The sequence below is a fragment of the Gadus macrocephalus genome, chromosome 1 (genome assembly GCF_031168955.1).
Source record: "Gadus macrocephalus chromosome 1, ASM3116895v1".
Taxonomy (NCBI): domain Eukaryota; kingdom Metazoa; phylum Chordata; class Actinopteri; order Gadiformes; family Gadidae; genus Gadus; species Gadus macrocephalus.
In genome coordinates this window covers 23,794,843-23,814,050 of record NC_082382.1, presented here as the reverse complement: position 1 = coordinate 23,814,050, position 19,208 = coordinate 23,794,843, and the positions used below count along the sequence as shown (strand labels likewise).

The following is a 19,208-nucleotide window of genomic DNA, read 5'->3' as shown; positions in this document are numbered from 1 at the left end:
CGATGGCGAACTAGATTCTCAATAAATAATGGCTTAGCAACCCAACAAGGGACATGATATGCTGCAGAACGATTACAAGCTTGTAGTCCGCCATCATCTTTTTTGTTGTGATTTCTGAGACTCCGCGGGCTTAAGAGCCATTGGCTAGGCGTTCGAGGGGTGGGGCGATGATGTCATGGTTTGCGGTTTCAGACGGTTTCAGGCGTCCACACGAAACCAAAACGAAACCGGATAGATTTGAAACCACCTCCGAGGGTGGTTTCAGAAGTTTGCGGTTTCGGTCAGCGGATTCGCCGGCTTCGTGTGGACGGAAGGCCGAACCGTACAAGACCTTTGCGGTTTCGCCATGAAATCGGCTTCGTGTGGACGGGGCCACAGTCTCTGTTGGGCCTTTTTCATAAGCGCCTTGGTGTTTATTGTCCAGGTCAGGTCCTGCTGAATGTGCATGCCCAGGAACCTGAAGTCCGAGACTCTCTCCACGCTCTCCCCGTTCATATAGATGGGCTGAATGTCTGGCTTATTCCTCCTATCATCAATGATCAGCTCTTTGGTCTTTGAGGTGTTGAGGATGAGGTTGTTCTCCGCACACAATAGACAGTCTTTGGACCTCCTCCCTATATGCAGTCTCATCCCCACCGGAGATGAGCCCCACCACTGTTGTATCATCCGCAAACTTAATGATGGTATTGCTGGGGTGGCTGGGGATGCAGTCATTGGTGTAGAGAGTGTAGAGTAGGGGGCTCAGCACGCAGCCCTGTGGGGAGCCGGTGCTGATGCTAAGTGCAGAGGAAAGATGGGCACCTACTCTAACTCTCTGGGAGCGCTCTGTCAGAAAGTCTGTGATCCAATAACAGATGGGTTGTGAAAGACCCAAGTCCATTAGTTTGGTGAGAAGTCTGTTTGGTATGATGGTATTGAAGGGAGAGCTGAAGTCTATGAAGAGCAGCCTGGCGTAGCTCCCCTGATGTTCCACGTGTTGCAGCGTGGTGTGGAGCGCGGTGGCTATGGCGTCCTCTGTAGACCTGTTTTGCTCTGTATGCAAACTGGTGGGGGTCAGAAGTGGTTGGCAGGCTTGTCGTGATGTGGCTCCGGACTAGTTTCTCGAAACACTTCATGATGACTGGTGTAAGGGCCACCGGCCGGTAGTCGTTGAGGCTGCTGACGGTAGTCTTTTTTGGTAGAGGAATGATTGTGGAGGACTTCAGGCAGGGTGGGATCTTGCACTGGGACAGGGACTGGTTGAATATATCAGTGCAGACATCAGCCAGTTGGTCAGCGCAGTCTCTCAGCACTCTCCCCGTCACACCATCCGGTCCAGCAGCTTTCCTAGGATTCACTGCCCGTAGTGACCGTGCGCCTCACCTCATGTGCCTGCACCGTGAATATGTCGTTGCTGGGGGCTGGTGGATGTGATGGGGCCACCTCCAGTGTCTCAGCCTCGAAGCGGGCAAAGAAGCAGTTTAGTTCCTCAGATAGCGAGGCATCACTGTTGGTTACGGTGAGGTTGCTGGACTTGTAGTTTGTGATGTGTTGGACCCCCTGCCACACCTGCCGTGAGTTGTTGCTGCTGAAGTGGTCCTCAATCTTCCTCTTGTATGCTGCCTTGGCCTCCCTGATGCCTCTCTTCAGGCAGGTTCTGGCAGCGCTGTAATGTACCACATCTCCAGACCTGAAGGTGGTGTCCCTCTCCTTCACAAGGGTCTTTTAACTAAGAACCCAAAAACCTCAGTTACATTAACTGGCATATCAGGGACTAATCACAAGAGAGTAACAAGGAGAAAGAGACATGACGAATACAACAAACCGACAAGGGAGCAAAGGAGGTGAACTGGTCATACAGGGGGAGACTGATGAGGGAATGAGGTGCAGGTGGAGGACTGAAGAGGATGCACAGGTGAGGGGAAGGAAGTGATTGCAGATGGAAGTGGCAGGATCTGTGAGTGCGGGGAAAAGGACCAGGACATGTGGTGAACAGATGGAGAATGGAAACCAAATGACATAAATAACAGAGTGAGAGGATGAGGAGAAGGGCCTCAAGATGACGGGTGTCTGTGAGCAGAACCAATGGACTTTACAACGGACCTGAGGGCTCTGAGGTCCATGGACCTTATGTCAGTCAAACACTGACATTTGTTTATGTCACTCTACAAAAATCGTCTTCTTTTTCATCCCTCTCAGGATGTGGTTATTTTGTTCCGTAATTTGTTTCCTCCATTTGATAGACACATGTTGGAGCTGGCTGCAAAGTGTTCAGAAGGAGACAACACTTAACAAGATAACATGAAGACACTTGCTCAAGGACACAATGTAGTTTATTGCAATACAGTTGATATCTGGATATCAATGATGTGTTACCATGGTTATACACTGATATCCTAATTTACTTAGAAATGAGGAGGAACTTGTTTCTGTTTGAAGAGAACAAACGCAGCACCTTAAAATATTGCCATTTTAGGTGAATAAAAAGGATAGTGAACTGGGTTAAGAGTGGGGACAACATTCAAAAGATGGTACAACATTTTTCGTGATGGATTTTACCCGAAACAGAAGCAAAAAACGAGGCTAATTCAATATAAAAATGAATATAGTTTACAACATCTGCTTTTAACACATCTGTTATGAATGACATTTCAATTTTTTGAAGGGTGATCTATACATCGTTGAGGGGACAAAGGCAGCCCTAGATAGCGAACGAGTGTGGTTTACAGCAGCTGAATACCAGTTAATGACTGTCTGACTCTTTACCTCCTAATCTCAGCCTCTAGGACCAAGAGCAACTGTGGAAACATTGAATTTTTTTTACAAGGAGTAACAAGAACAGCATCTATGTACAACGTTGTACATCTCCTGCAGTGAGCAGTGCATCTCATCTCCTTTAAATGAACAACTTGCAGCCAATCACAGCTCTTATCGAATGAAGGAACCAAACATGTATGAAACAAAGAAGCCGATGTATGTTGGAATCAAGTGAAGAGGCACGTGTACAGAGAAGGCCAAAATAATTCATTGCATTAAATTTTGTTCACAAAGCCCCACAAAGCTTGTGGATTCACAGCTCTCATCTGTCCATTTATATTGGTTCTGCTCCCAGACCTTCCTTAAGCAGTTCCTGTCTTCACCACCTTGAGGTCCCCCTCTACTCCAGGTGGGGTCATCCAGTGACAGGACGGTCCCATCAACCCATCTCCACGTCCCTTCAACGGCCTCATCTGTCGCTCCGATCCAGAAGTACGAGTTGCACCCGCTAATGAAGTCCATCTCCTTTTTACTGTCCACAACCACCAGATCTGCTCCGCGGGAAACACAGAACTCCCTGCTCTTATTCCAGGATAGATACGTGTCGGAAGCCTTGTAACATTTACAACCAAACTTCATCCAACCATCTGGACGGCACTGTTTACAAAGCAGTGAGTCTCTCTGTTCTGTCAAATCCTTCAGCGTTAGGAGAAGTTGCTCCATGTCTCTTTCCATGCTTGCAGTCTTCTTGTGTTGCACTGCCAACCCAATCAGTCTAGCCAGCATTACCACAGACAGCAGGCCCAGAAGCACCATCACTGCCCAGATCTGACACTTGGTAGGGCTCACAGCGTCCGGCCGCAGACTTCTTCCTGTTGCCAGAGACTTGGAGGACTCCTCTGTCCCCACAGAGTCCTGCTGTTGATCTCCGAGGCTCTCAGGACAAACCAAGATGTCCACTATCCTCTCCTCTCCCTCTCCTCGTGTGGTCCTGACCTCCGTCATCATGTTGGGTCGGGGGGTGAATCGCCTCAGCCATGTTCTGGTCTAAAGTGTTTTCAGAGAGTTTAACGTTTCCTCTTACCCCTATGAGTGCTTGGCCCTTCTGTGTGTTTTGTATGACAGCATGTCAAAGTCTTAAGAGCAACTTTGACCCAAGAGGAAGTCTTTAACCACATGGTACTTTCCACTTCTGCTTATAGAGACTGTGTCCGTGGTACGACTGCAGCATCACTGAGGGTAATTTCCGTAATGTTAGAATTATTCTTCTTACTTTAAAGCAATCAAAATGTACATGAAGACATGTTTTGAAACACATATCTTTGTTATAGTCCAATGCTAAAATAAAAATGTAAATTTAATATTCAATGTTAGATAATATTATTTGTGGGTTCAATAGACAATTTGTTTAGAGTAAGATATTATTGAAGAAACTGTGGAGTGGCAACAGAAGCCTTCCGTCCAAAAGCAATTTAAAAACCTTTTGTCGTTCTTCCTCACGTCGGTCTTGAATTTCACTGCAAACCCAATCAGTCCATCAAGCAGGACAACAGACAGCAGTCCCAGAAGCACCACCACAGCCCTGATAGGACCCCTAGGAGGGCCTACTTCAGATTTTGCAACTTGGTCCTTTGGTGATTGTTCAAAGCTGTTTCGGCATCTGGTGGGCAGATAACAGAACACCTGTTTCAGGTGAGGCTGACCTGGATGCTGTCTGTGATGCCTGCCTTCCCTACCTGAGCTGTAGACAACCAATCAGCCCTCAGGAGGCGTGTCTACGGTAGCAGCGCTACAGTCCACAGATTCACTACACACACACACACACACACACACACACACACACACACACACACACACACACACACACACACACACACACACACACACACACACACACACACACACACATTGAATCTCATGGTCTGCATGTGATTCACTTCGTCTTGCAAAGTAATTCAGCCAAAATTTAGATGAGGGTCAATACATTTTGGATTCAAGCTAAATGAGCACGATGGGTGAAACATTAATCCATGAAACCCAACTGGGATCCTGACACCAGGTGACAAGGTGCAGCACCAAGACACAGCGGGTAATTGGTTCAAATCACTGATCATGTGTTCAGCTTTTCATAAATTAACAGGGCTGTAAGTATATATCAGGTTTTTTTTGTTTAAACATATTTCAATGTTTAAACAAGAGCAAACTATATGAAAAGAGCCATGAAGTGACCAATAATAATGAGATTGTACAACACCAATGCATTGCATAAAGATTGACGAAGAAGGAAAAGTGAAGATTATGTAAATGTATTGATCTCACCGGCTGAGGCGATGAGCTGGGCCTAGCAGGCCTGACTCGCTTCTGGAGCTGGGGGAGGGTTGAGGAGAGGAGCTGGGCCTAGCCGGCCTGACTCCCTTCTGGAGCTGGGGGAGGGTTGAGGAGAGGAGCTGGGCCTAGCCGGCCTGACTCCCTTCTGGAGCTGGGGGAGGGTTGAGGAGAGGAGCTGGGCCTAGCAGGCCTGACTCCCTTCTGGAGCTGGGGGAGGGCTGAGGAGAGGAGCTGGGCCTAGCAGGCCTGACTCCCTTCTGGAGCTGGGGGAGGGTTGAGGAGAGGAGCTGGGCCTAGCAGGCCTGACTCCCTTCTGGAGCTGGGGGAGGGTTGAGGAGAGGAGCTGGGCCTAGCAGGCCTGACTCCCTTCTGGAGCTGGGGGAGGGTTGAGGAGAGGAGCTGGGCCTAGCAGGCCTGACTCCCTTCTGGAGCTGGGGGAGGGTTGAGGAGAGGAGCTGGGCCTAGCAGGCCTGACTCCATCTTGTGTTAAGAAGGAGCCAACACTCAAGGAGATAACATCCATACATTCTTCACTTCAGGATCAGTTTATCGATGTCATTCTGTTGTTTTATCTTCCACCGTTCCTCTTGGTGCTGCTGGAGGTGGAGATCAAGCTCGGTCTGCAAACAGCGCTCAACTATTGTTTTTAGGCCGTGTCTTTCTTTCTTCCTTTCTAATTCTCTTCAAGTTTTGGGACCCTTCTCCTTCCACAGTTTTTCACCCAGAGACTCCATTCACCTTGAGTCTTTCCATTTTTAAAAGTTCATATTATCTTGGAATCGTGCGCTACAACTTTTACAACATCAAACAATTTATAATAATCCACTATTAATAAGCTTACATTTCAACTGGTCAATTTCTATCTGTTAAACTTCGTTCAAATGTTTAACAAATAACACTTGTGTCTTCAAATAACAACTATACAAGTCTGCCCCCATGTGGTCAAACAAGACTTACATCATCCTGGAGAGAGAAGCAGAGGACCTCTGGGATCGAACCCGGACCCTTTGGACACCTTACCTACTAGACTAGCCCCGCCCCCATGTACACAAAAATATTAATACACACGTCTTTATTGCTCTGTGTTTCATGTGAGGCTGACCTGGATGCTGTCTGTGATGCCTGCCTTCCCTACCTGAGCTGTAGACAACCAATCAGCCTTCAGGAGGCGTGTCTAAGGTAGAAGTGCTAAAGTCAACAGATTCACTCCACACAGATTCTCTCTCCACACACACACACACACACACACACACACACACACACACTGAAAAACGGGGTTCTCTACCTTCACTTGGGCTGTGGAGTCTAGTGGGACCACTGTTGCCAGATTGCAGTTTTCCAGCAAATGGGTAGCTGATCAATCAACCAATCAGCAGTCAACACATAACAGCATGTGACCTCGACACAATGTAGTGATCAGATACCTGGATATCAATGATGTGTTACCATACAACAAAGTCTCCTAATTTACTGAGGAATGAGTTCAATAGCAGAACCTTTTCCTCTGTCTGAAGAGAAAAAAACAGTAAATTAAAAACTAACATCTGAATGTTTTAAGATTGTTAATAAACATGGAACATACATTCAAAAGCTGTTTTACATTTTTCGTGAAAATGCAAAAGCATTTTTTTACTCCAGCAAATACTGGAGTAAGAAATGTTGCGGATGAAACATTGCTCGATCGGAAACATAATTTTTTTATTCATCAGTCCCAATAGTAAAATATGTATCAGTTCAAACGGACCAGTCCAAACGAAATCCAAATAATAAAATATGAACAAAACATATTGCTGAAGAACTTTAGAAAAAAGGACCAAATTCACTACAGAGAATAGACACTCTATTTACGGATCATAGGATTATAGCCGTAGTACGGTAGTCCTCTGAACACCTATTCAGTGTGCATACTGTAAATAGTTCTCTGCAAACCTATGGTTGCTTCAGGCCTTCAGTGTTCATATTGTCTATAGTCCTTTGCAAACCTATTCAGTGTACACACTGTATATAGTCCTCTGCAAACCTATGGTGGCATCAGGCCTTCAGTGTGCATATTGTACTGTATGTAGTCCTCTGCAAACCTATGTTGGTATCATGCCTTAAGTGTGTCTTCAACAACCACACACAAAAGTTTGCACGTTTACATGAATTTTGTGGAATTCCTATGTCATTGTATTTGTCTAAATGCATACTAATGCAGACTGTAGATATATTTATGAGTGACGTTTACCAACACAATTACACAGTTACTTGGCCGTAACACACTCACCCATTATCTCTATCGCTCTCTCTCACTCACACACACACACAGAGAGAGAGAACGTTACCTTGTGTGTAATTCAAAGTTATTGTTGATGTATCTGCATATATCTCTTAATGTTGCTGATAAAAAAATTAACTTAAAACTTAGTTCCCTGACCCCATTCGTCTTTGTAAGTAAATGTTATTTTTTTGCCTTTACTATTTTGTCAGAATGCTTCGTTTGTTTGTGAAAATCACAAAAAATCTTGTGGGGGAGGATGGCCCAATTCGTCTTTGTAAGTAAATGTTATTTTTTTGCCCTTACTATTTTTTCAGAATTAGAGCTGTAGCGACGCGTCGATGATGTCGACGCGTCGATGACGTCGACGTCAAAAATTCATCGACGTCAAATTTCTCCGTCGACGATTTTCGACGGAGAAATGGATGAAAGTCACAATAAAGGAAAATGTCCGCGCACGAAATCATCAAAGGTATGGAAATACTTCGGAAAGGTGTTGTGATTTGCACTCTTTGCCAGATTGAGTTTTTGCCAAATGGAGCATATCACAAGAGCACGACAGCAATGTTGGAGCATCTCAAACGAGAAAGTATCTCGTGCGCATTGGAGAGTATCTCGTGCGCATGAGAAAGTATCTCGTGCGCATGAGAAAGTATCTCGTGCGCATGAGAAAGTATCTCGTGCGCACGAGAAAGTATCTCATGAGCATGGGGAAATATCGTGCGCATATCACTGGCAGTGTGTGTGTGTGTGTGTGTGTGTGTGTGTGTGTGTGTGTGTGTGTGTGTGTGTGTGTGTGTGTGTGTGTGTGTGTGTGTGTGTGTGTGTGTGTGTGTGTGTGTGTGTGTGTGTGTGTGTGTGTCGTCAGCGAGTAGGTGGACGAGCGAGGAGAGCGAGCGATAGCGTGCGTGTCAGTCTAGTGAAGTCATGAACGAGTCCGGTTGTGTGTAAGAATAAAGTACCCAGCCTGTCAAGAATCGGTGGCCGCTTCATTCCATCATATTCCGACCTATAAGCAGACTCACTGTCGGTCAAAGTGAAGGGTCATGCCCCCGAGAGAGCATCGGACCTGGAGGGAACGTATCACCTCTGCTACTCTCTTGCGCACAAAAAAATGTCATGTCCCTTTACGGGTTCCGTATTAAATAAAGTATATTACGATTTTTTTGGTATTTATTTGAGATACATTATGGTTTTTATTAATCAAGCAACAGAAAAATAGATAATCGTCCAATTAGTCATTAGATTAGTCGACTAATCGATAAAATAATCGCCCGATTAATCGTTTGATAAATAATCGTTTACCCCCAGCCTTAGTCAGAATGCACCAGAATGCTTCGTTTGTTTGTGAAAATCACAAAAAATCTGGTGGGGGAGGATGCCCCCAGACCCCCCTACAGGGGTTTGGAATGCAAACGTTCAGCCCCCCCTCAAATAAATTCCACCAGCCGCCACTGGAACTGTCACAATCAGTTCTTGCCGCAGGAACAAAAGAGATAGGACCCAAAAGCAGACGAGATCTCGGGGAGATTTAACAAAAAAGATTTTCAGAATCAGAATCAGAATCTCTTCATTGTCATTGCACAAAGTGCAACGAAATTGAAACTAAATGAGAAAAAGGGTTATTTTTTAAAAATGTATATAGAATTTTAAAGAACTCAAACAAATATATATCGTTTAAAATGTCAGCCAATTTTGATTGGTATAATAATGCAATAATTTATAATTCTGCATTATTTAGAGAAATAACAGCTCTAGGGTAGAAACTGTTTTTAAGCCTATTTGTTTTTGATCTGATTGCCCTGTAGCGCCTCCCAGAGGGCAACAGTTCAAACAGGTTATGTGCTGGGTGGGATGAGTCTCTCAGGATGCTATGAGCTCTCCTGAGGCAGTGTCTGTAGACATCCTCAAGAGAGAGAAGAGGACATCCAATGACTTTTTGTGCCGTTTTTATGACCCTCTGGAGCGCTTTCCTCTCAGCTGCAGTGCAACTGGCAAACCACATCGAGATGCCGTAGCTTAGGACAGTCTCAATGGTGCAGCGATAAAAGGTCATCAGCATTTTCTCCTGAAGATTGTTCTTCCTGAGGATCCTTAGGAGATACAGTCTCTGTTGGGCCTTTTTCATAAGCGCCTTGGTGTTTATTGTCCAGGTCAGGTCCTGCTGAATGTGCATGCCCAGGAACCTGAAGTCCGAGACTCTCTCCACGCTCTCCCCGTTCATATAGATGGGCTGAATGTCTGGCTTATTCCTCCTATAATCAATGATCAGCTCTTTGGTCTTTGAGGTGTTGAGGATGAGGTTGTTCTCCGCACACCATAGACAGTCTTTGGACCTCCTCCCTATATGCAGTCTCATCCCCACCGGAGATGAGCCCCACCACTGTTGTATCATCCGCAAACTTAATGATGGTATTGCTGGGGTGCAGTCATTGGTGTAGAGAGTGTAGAGTAGGGGGCATGACGAATACAACAAACCGACAAGGGAGCAAAGGAGGTGAACTGGTCATACAGGGAGAGACTGATGGGGGAATGAGGTGCAGGTGTTGGACTGAAGAGGATGCACAGGTGAGGGGAAGGAAGTGATTGCAGATGGAAGTGGCAGGATCTGTGAGTGTGGGGAAAAGGTCCAGGACATGTGGTGAACAGATGGAGAATGGAAACCAAATGACATAAATAACAGTCAGACGATGAGGAGAAGGGCCTCAAGATGACGGGTGTCTGTGAGCAGAACCAATGGACTTTACAACAGGCCTGAGGGCTCTGAGTTCCATGGACCTTATGTCAGTCAAACAATGACATTTGTTTATGTCACTCTACAAAAATCGTCTTAATTTTCATGCCTCTCAGGATGTGGTTATTTTGTTCCGTAATTTGTTTCCTCCATTTGATAGCCACATGTTGGAGCTGGCTGCAAAGTGTTACGAAGAAGGAGACAACACTTAAGGAGATAAAATGAAGACACTTGCTCAAGGACACAATGTAGTTTATTGCAATAAAGCTGAAATGTGAAAATAAAATTTGTATTAGTCGCTCCAACATCAATTGTGATCAGATACCTGAATATCAATGATGTGTTACCATGTTTATGCACTGATATCCTCTTAGAAACGAGTTGGAATTGGTTTCTGTTTGAAGAGAACAAACACAGCACCTTAAAATATTTATTTTCGACAGATAAAAAGAATAAGAGGATTTCAAATATTGTTTCATATACAATTTGTTAATAATAAGCAAATAACTAAACTAATTAAATTAAAAAAATAATCTAGTTTAAAACATCTGCTTTGAACACACATGTTATAAATGACAATTCCATTTTGTAAATGGTGATCTTCACATCGTTGAGGGGACAAAGGCAGCCCTAGATAGAGAACTAGTCTGGTTTGCAGCAGCTGAAAACCAACCTTTACCTCCTAACCTCAGCCTCTAACACCAAGAGCATCAGTGGATACATTGAAAAAGCATCTATGTACATCTCCTGCAGTGACCAGTGCATCTCATCTCCCTTTAAGGAACAACTTGCAGCCAATCACAGCTCTTATTGAATGAAGGAACCCATCAAGTATGAAACAAAACAGCTGATGTACAGTATGTTGCCATTAAGAAATGTATTCATCAATCATTTTATTACATTTTGTTCACAAAGCCCCAATGTTATGGTATCACAGCTGTCATCTGTCCATTTGAATTGGTTCAGCTCGTAGGCCCTCAATAAGCAGTTACTGTCCCCACCACCTTGAGGTCCCCCTCTGCTCCAGGAGGGGTTATCCAGTGACAGGACGGTCCCATCAACCCATCTCCACATCCCTTCACCGGCCGCATCTGTCGCTCCGAACCAGAAGTATGAGTCGTACCTGCTGATGAAGTCCATCTCCTCTTTACTGTCCACCACCACCAGATCTGCTCCTTGGGAAAAACAGAACTCCCTGCTCTTATTCCAGGATCCCAACACGTTGGAAATCCGGTAACATTTCAAACCAAACGTATCCCAACCCATTGGACAGTACTGTTGACGGAGCAGTGAGTCTCTCTGTTCTGTTACGTTCTTCAGCCTTTGGAGAAGTTGCTCCACGCCTCTGTCCGTGCTCACAGTCTTCTTGTGTTGCACGGCCAACCCAATCAGTCTGGCCAGCATTACCACAGACAACAGGCCCAGAAGCACCACCACTGCCCAGATCTGACACTTGGTAGCGATCACAGCGTCCGGCCGCTGACTTCTTCCTGTTCCCAGAGACTTGGAGGACTCCTCTGTCCCCACATAGTCCTGCTGTTGATCTCTGAGGCTCTCGGGACAAACCACGATGTCCACTATCCTCTCCTCTCTCTCTCCTCGTGTGGTCCTTCCCTTGGAAATCATGTTGGGTCTGGTGTAAATCACTTCAGCCATATTCTGGTATAAAGTGTTTTCAGAGAGTTTATCTTATCCTCTTACCCCTATGAGTGCTTGGCCCTTCTGTGTGTTTTGTATGACAGCATGTCAAAGTCTTAAGAGCAACTTTGATGAAACAGGAAGTTTTTGACCACATGCTACTTTCTACTTCTGCTTATAGAGACACTGTGTGTCAGTGGAACGTCCGCAGCATGATTTAGGGCAATTTCAGTTATGTTCAGATTATTCTACTTGCTTCAAAGCGATCAAAATGTGCATGAAGACATGTTTAAATTAGTGCTGTCAAGCGATTCAAATATGTTATCGCGATTAATCACATTAACGCCATAGTTAACTCGCGATTAATCTCAAAAAAAATTCTGTTCGAAATATCCCTTGATTTCGTGCCGCTATCCTTTTAGTGAGATCAGGGATTGTTGAGAAGGACAGTGTTACGTGTGTGGTTGTTTTCCTGTGTCTCCCCTCTCGTTCTCTGTAGGTCTCACGCCATTGTATTGGAGTGATCGGAGCTATCTACTTCTTGGTCCCTTGAATCGAGGGACCCGTTCACAGCCCGCTTAAACACTTAGTTTGCTGTTGTGCCATGCTTTGTTGTTCTCCCAGTCAGTGCAACAGCAACATGTGTTATGGTAAAACTACAGATTTTTCCACTCTTCGAGAATTAGTCCTGCTGGAGGAATTTAAGAATAGTATATCCGAACGAATAGTAACATACCTGAATGAACAAAAAGTGATGTCACTGTCCCAGGCAGCTGTATTAGCGGACGAGTTTGTACTGACCTACAACCCCGCTCATGTGTTCTCTACCTCTCCCACCACTCAGTTTCGCAAGTCAGTTTCGCTTCCTTTACTCTCTAGGGAGGCACGGGAGTGTTTTTATTGTCAGGAACTTGGCCATTTAATTGCTGACTGTCAGCTTCGTATGAGAAATCATCCACAGCCCGTTCAACAACCAAAGGGGGTTGGATTGATTGAGAAAGTGCAGTTTCTCGCTCTGTGGCAGTTATGCCGAATGTGTGCGTGTCTGACCTTCCTGACCCCAGCTACAAACCATTCATTTTGAGTGGTCTCGTGTCACTGACCGGTGATCCAAAGGACCAGCAAAAGGTTCAGATTCTCCGAGACACTGGGGCGGCCCAGTCGTTTATCCTCTCTGATGTAGTGCCATTGTCAGGTGATTAATTCTGTGGTTCCAGTGTTTTGGTTCAGGGCATAGAGATGGGGTTTGTGCCAGTCCCCTTGCACCTGGTACATTTAAAATCTGATTTGGTCAGTGGAATTTTCAAAGTCGGGGTACGTCATAACCTGCCGGTAAAAGGCGTTCAGATTATCATGGGCAATCGGACACCAAGGAGGGCTCACAGCGTCCGGCCGCTGACTTCTTCCTGTTCCCAGAGTCTTGGAGGACTCCTCTGTCCCCACAGAGTGCTGCTGTTGATCTCTGAGGCTCTCCAGGCTAGCGTATCCACTATCCTCCACTATCCTCTCCTCTATCTCTCCTTGTGTAGACCTGGCCTTCGTCATCATGTTCGATCGCTTCAGACATGTTCTGGTCTAAAGTGTTTTCACAGAGTTAATCTTATCGTCCTACCTCTGTCAGTTGTTGGTCTCTCTGTGTGTTTTGTATGACAGCACGTCAAAGTGGGACAACTTCAAACAGGAAGTCTATAACCACATGTTACTTTCGACTGGGTGCAGTGGTACGTCTGCAGCATCACTTAGGGTCATTTCACTAATGTTCTGATTATTTTACCTGCTTCAAAGCAATCAAAATGTACATGAAGACATGTTTGAAGCACGTATCTTTGTCACAGGCCAATGATAAAATACAATTTTAAATTTTATATAAAAGGTTACAATTTGGGTTTAATATACAATTTATTTCGAGTTAGATATTTTAAATATTTGGTCCCATTGATTTATATTCTTAAAAGGAAACGTTCAGGGCAAAACTGCAATTAAAAGAATGGAAGCTGAAAAAATAGTGGATTGGCCACAGAAAGCTTCAACACAAAAGCAGATCAGAGATCAGTTCAATGTGGAGCCGCTAAAACCGTTCAAGTGCAAATGATTAATATACAAGTTTTACATGGTAACATGGTATCAAAGTCAAGATACAATTAAACATAAAAAATAAAATGATTAGTTTACATCTACAACACATCCGTTATAAGGATCCATTTCTTTTTTTTAATGGTGATCTTCACACTGTCGAGGGGACAAAGGCAGCCCTAGAGGGAACTAGTGTGGTTTGCGGCAACTGAAAACCAGCAAATGGCTGTCTAACTCTTTGCCTCCTAACTCAGCCTCAAGCACCAAGAGCAACTGTGGAAACATTGAAAAAAATAAATTCACAAGAGAAGCATCTATGTACAGCTCCTGCAGTGACCATTGCATCTCATCTCCTTTTAACAACTTGCAGCCAATGACAGCCCTTATCGAATGAAGGCACCCAACATGTATGAAAAGAAACAGCCGATATATGTCGGCATTAACATGTCAAAAATATTCATAAAGAAATCTTTTAATCAATCATTTTAGTACATTTTGTTCACAAACCCCCCGGCTCTGTTCTTTACAGCTCGCATCTGCCCATTTCAATTGGTTAGGATCCGATACCCTCACTAAGCAGTTCTGGTCCTCACCACCAACAGGTCCCCCTCTGCTCCAGGAGGGGTTATCCAGTGACAGGACGGTCCCATCAACCCATCTCCACATCCCTTCTCTGGCCTCATCTGTTGCTCCGAGCCAGAAGTCGTGGTATGAGGTGGCCTTGCTAATGAAGTCCATCTCCTCTTTATTGTCCACCACCAGCAGATCTGCTCCTTGGGAAACGCAGAACTCCCTGCTCTCATTCCAGGATAGCCACTCAGTGGAAATCCTGTAGCATTTACAACGAAACTTATCCCAAGCATTTGGGCAGTCCTCTTGACAAAGCAGTGCGTCTCTCTGTTCTGTTAAGTTCTTCAGCGTAAGGAGAACCTGGGCCATGTCGTTCTTGTGTTGCACTGCCAGCCCCAGCAGTCTAGCCAGCAGGATAACCGACAGCAGGCCCAGAAGCACCACCACAGCCCTGGTCGGACACCAAGGAGGGCTCACAGCGTGACTTCTTCCTGTTCCCAGAGACTTTGAGGACTCCTCCGTCCCCACGTAGTCCTGCTGTTGATCTCTGAGGCTCTCAGGGCAAACCAAGATGTCCACTATCCTCTCCTCTCCCTCTCCTCGTGTGGTCCTGACCTCGGTCGTCACGTTGGGTCGGGGGTGAATCGCCTCAGCCATGTTGTGGTCTAAAGTGTTTTCAGAGAGTTTATCGTTTCCTCTTACCCCTTTGAGTGCTTGGCCCTTCTGTGTGTTTTGTATGACAGCATGTCAAAGTCTGGCAACTTCAAACAGGAAGTCTATAACCACAAGTTACTTTTGACTGTGTGCAGAGGTACGTCTGTAGCATCACTTAGGGTAATTTCACTAATGTTCAGATTATTCGACCTTCTTCAAAGCGATCAAAATGTACATGAAGACATGTTTGAAGCAAATATCTTTGTCACAGGCAAATGCTAAAATACAATTTTAAATTTAATATAAAAGATTCCATGATTTAAAATTTGGGTTTGATATACAATTTATTTCGAGTTAGATATTATTTAATGTTTGGTCCCATTGATTTATATATATATAAAAGGAAAAGTTCAGGGCAAAACTGCAATTAAAAGAATAGTGGTTTGGCCACAGAAAGCTTCAACACAAAAGCAAATCAAAGATCAGTTCAATGTGGAGCCGCCAAAACCGTTCAAGTGCAAATGATTAATATACAAGTGTTTTTGATTGATCACACTACATGGTATCAAAGTCAAGATACAATTAAACATGAAAAATAAAATGATTAGTTTACATCTACAACACATCCGTTATAAAGATCCATTTTTCTTTTTTGAAGGGTGATCTTCACACTGTTGAGGGAACAAAGGCAGCCCTAGATAGAGAACTAGTGTGGTTTGCGGCAACTGAAAACCAGTCAATGGCTGTCTGATTCGTTACCTCCTAACCTCAACCTCTAACACCAAGAGCAACTGTGGAAACATTGAACAAAAATAAAGTAATAATAATAATAATAATAATACATTTAATTTAGAGGCGCCTTTCAAGACACCCAAGGTCACCTTACAGAGCATATAGTCATCATTCAAAACTATGTAAAACAGACTAGGAATAAAAGGAAAACAGAGGTTAAACATGAAGAATAATAATAATTAATAACACTCAAAGACGCCTAAAGTGAAGGGGGGACCTCACTAACCACCACCAATATGTAGCACCCACTTGGGTGACATGATAACACGAGCAACATGGTGACATGGTAACATGAGCAGCACCTACGTACAGCTCCTGCAGTGACCAGTGAAGTATTCATGTCGTCTCCTTGACAGAGTAATGAGGTACATGTACAAAATAGGCACAGAGAAATGTTTTCAACAAACATTTTATTATTTTCTTTTCACAAAGCCCCCTGTTCTCTCTCTCAGATGGCCGTTTATCTTGATTCTTCCCCAAGACCCTCGCTACCTTGAGGCAGTTATTGTCCACACCACCTTCAGGTTTCCCTCCGCTCCAGGAGGGTTTATCCAGTGACAGGACGGTCCCATCAACCCATCTCCACATCCCTTCAGCACGTGGCCTCATCCGTCGCTCCGAGACAGAAGTATGAGTTGTAGCTTCTAATGAAGTCAATCTCCTCTTTACTGTCCACAACCACCAGATCTGCTCATGCTGGGTCTGGTGTGAATCACCTCAGCCATGTTCTGGTCTTAATTATTTTCTGAGAGTTTATCCTATCCTCTTACCCCTATGAGTGCTTGGCCCTTCTGTGTGTTTTGTATGACAGCCTGTCATTTCGGCAATCTTCAGATTCTTCTTCTTACTTTAAAGCGATCCAAAAGTACATGAAGACATGGTTGAAATTCATATCTTTGCCAAAGGCCGATGCCAAAATAAATGTTTAAAGTTAATATAAAAGGTCAGATCATTTCAAATGAGGGTTTAATATACAATTTGTTTTGAGTGAGATATTATTCAATGTTCGGTAATTATTTAAACATACGGTATATGTATGATTGAACATTGAACATCCTGTTGAACGTTGCCGGTACGTTGTTCCATTGTTGTGACTATTGTGAATAGTGTTTGAGACGAGTTGCTCACCTTTGTTTTCTCACAGAAAGTCTGTGGTTTCTTTTCACTCACTTTAACCGTTCTAAATGTCCATTTCCTTTTCTGAAGGGTGATCTTCGAACCGTTGTGGGGACAAACAAAAAGTGAAGTATTCATGTCATCTCCTTTTAAGGAACACCTTGCAGCCAATCACAGCTCTTATCCAATGAAGGAACCCAAAGAGTGTGAAACAAAATAGCAGAGTGAAGAGGTACATGTACAACATAGGCACAAAGAAATGTGGGCAACTATCATTTTATTATTTTCTTGTCACAAATCCCCCTGTTCTTTTCTTCTTTACTTCTTTAGCTATATGGATTCCCGAAAACTTTTTTTTTTTTCCCGAAAAGTTTCAACCTCACTTTGCACTACATCACGACCACGTTTTGGGCAGGAAATGCATTTTCTAGTTCTTAAAAGGAGCAGTAGGCTAGATTTAGATGAAACACGCAAACCAATAAGAAATGTAAAAGATTTAATGGTTGTATTTTGTCCAGCAACGGTCTGCTTCAGTCATAAAGCAGTCCTGGAGGTTTTGTAGAACTATTTACTTTACAGATAGCTGCCTGAATGTCAAGACTCATTTTATATATTTTACTTAATCATTTTGCAGCAATATTGCATTAACAAAAACAATGCAACACTCCACCAATCTACAGATTATAACAACCATCATCTATAACAATCATGAGGACTGGAGCGAGGACGATGTTACCCACCATCTAGGTGGCATGACCTGGTGCTCCATGTTGCCATGCAGCAGATCTCCTTGAGTGTTGTGGTGATGGCTGGTTTAACCTGCCCGCATTGATTACTCGATGCAGAACTGATGTACTGTCCCACCCAGCCCCAGCGTTCAATCAGTCTGACTCGGGCCAGGTGGGGCTGCCTCAACCAGCCATCATCCACACACACTCCACAAATGCCTACTGCTCCTTTGCCAAACACGACTAACAAATACTTCTGGCAACATTGGTGTCTGTTCAAAGCTGTCCTGGCATCTGGTGGGCAGATAACAGAACAGCAGACTTGTATTCTGCTATTGGGCTCGTGGTTCTGCTCCCACAGCCCGACTTTACATGCTGTACAAGTCTGCCCCCACGTGGTCAAACAAGACTTTGTCATTTCTAAAGAAACTCTGCAAGCTGCGTTTTGTGTTCTTGAGTGTAAAGTGTGGTCAGACGGGATTCCCAGGAGCAAACTAAGCTCCTTAAAGATAATTGATACATATCCCTCTCTGGGTCCTACTCCTACAATTAGCAGCCATCATCCTGGAGAGAGAACGGAGGACCTCTGGGATCGAACCCGGACCCTTTGGACACCCTACCTACTAGACTAGCCCCGCCCCCATACACACAAATATCTTAATACACGCTTCTTTATTGCTCTGTGTTTCAGGTGAGGCTGACCTGGATGCTGTCTGTGATGCCTGCCTTCCCTACCTGAGCTGTAGACAACCAATCAGCCTTCAGGAGGCGTGTCTAAGGTAGCAGCGCTAAAGTCAACAGATTCACTCCACACAGATTCATTCTACACACACACACACACACACACACACGCATACACACACACACACACACACACACACACACACACACACACACACACACACACACACACACACACACACACACACACACACACACAGAAAAGCGGTGCTCTACCTTCACTTGGGCTGTGGAGTCTAGTGGGACCACTGTGGCCAGATTGCAGTTTTCCAGCAAATGGGTAGCTGATCAATCAACCAATCAGCAGTCAACAGATAACAGCATGTGACCTCGACACACAATGTAGTGATCAGATACCTGGATATAAATGATGTGTTACCATACCACAAAGTCTCCTAATTTACTGAGGAATGAGTCCAATAGCAGAACTTTTTCCTCTGTCTGAAGAGAACAAACAGTCAATTAAAAACTAACATCTGAATGTTTTAAGATTGTTAATAAACATGGAACAAACATTCAAAAGCTGTTTTACATTTTTCGTGAAAATGCAAAAGCAATTTCTTACTCCAGCAAATACTGGAGTAAGAAATGTTGCGGATGAAACATTGCTTGATCGGAAACATAATTTTTTTATTCATCAGTCCCAATTGTAAAATAGGTATCAGTTCAAACAGACCACTCCAAACGAAATCCAAATAATAAAATATGAACAAAACATATTGCTGAAGAACTTTAGAAAAAAGGACCGAATTCACTACAGAGAATAGACACTTGATTTACGGATCATAGGATTATAGCCGTAGTATATTTACTTTTTTTATTTTTTTAATGTTCATCAATA

General features: G+C 44.1%; 2 protein-coding genes across 3 annotated transcripts in view; one reads left to right on the top strand and one right to left on the bottom strand.

Annotated features, from left to right (window-relative positions):
• Positions 1-18,799, top strand: part of tti1 (TELO2 interacting protein 1) — a 38,550-nt gene extending 19,751 nt beyond the window's left edge. The window contains exon 13 of one of the 2 annotated variants that reach the window (XM_060053365.1): positions 18,318-18,799. In XM_060053365.1, the coding sequence (XP_059909348.1) occupies positions 18,318-18,409 (92 nt within the window). In that variant the 3' untranslated portion in view covers positions 18,410-18,799. Of the gene's footprint in view, positions 1-4,428; positions 4,536-18,317 lie in introns of those variants that run through there. The other variant, XM_060053356.1, reaches the window with a different exon arrangement.
• Positions 13,732-15,107, bottom strand: LOC132458988 (natural killer cells antigen CD94-like). The gene has a single exon (XM_060053402.1). It carries the CDS (start codon positions 14,991-14,993, stop codon positions 14,247-14,249), a length of 747 nt encoding a protein of 248 aa, XP_059909385.1. The 5' UTR covers positions 14,994-15,107; the 3' UTR covers positions 13,732-14,246.
• Positions 18,800-19,208: the final 409 nt, after the last annotated feature.

What these genes read in the sequence shown, in the direction of transcription:
- LOC132458988 (XM_060053402.1), bottom strand. Translation starts at nt 14,993, where the DNA reads ATGGCTGAGGCGATTCACCCCCGACCCAACGTGACGACCGAGGTCAGG.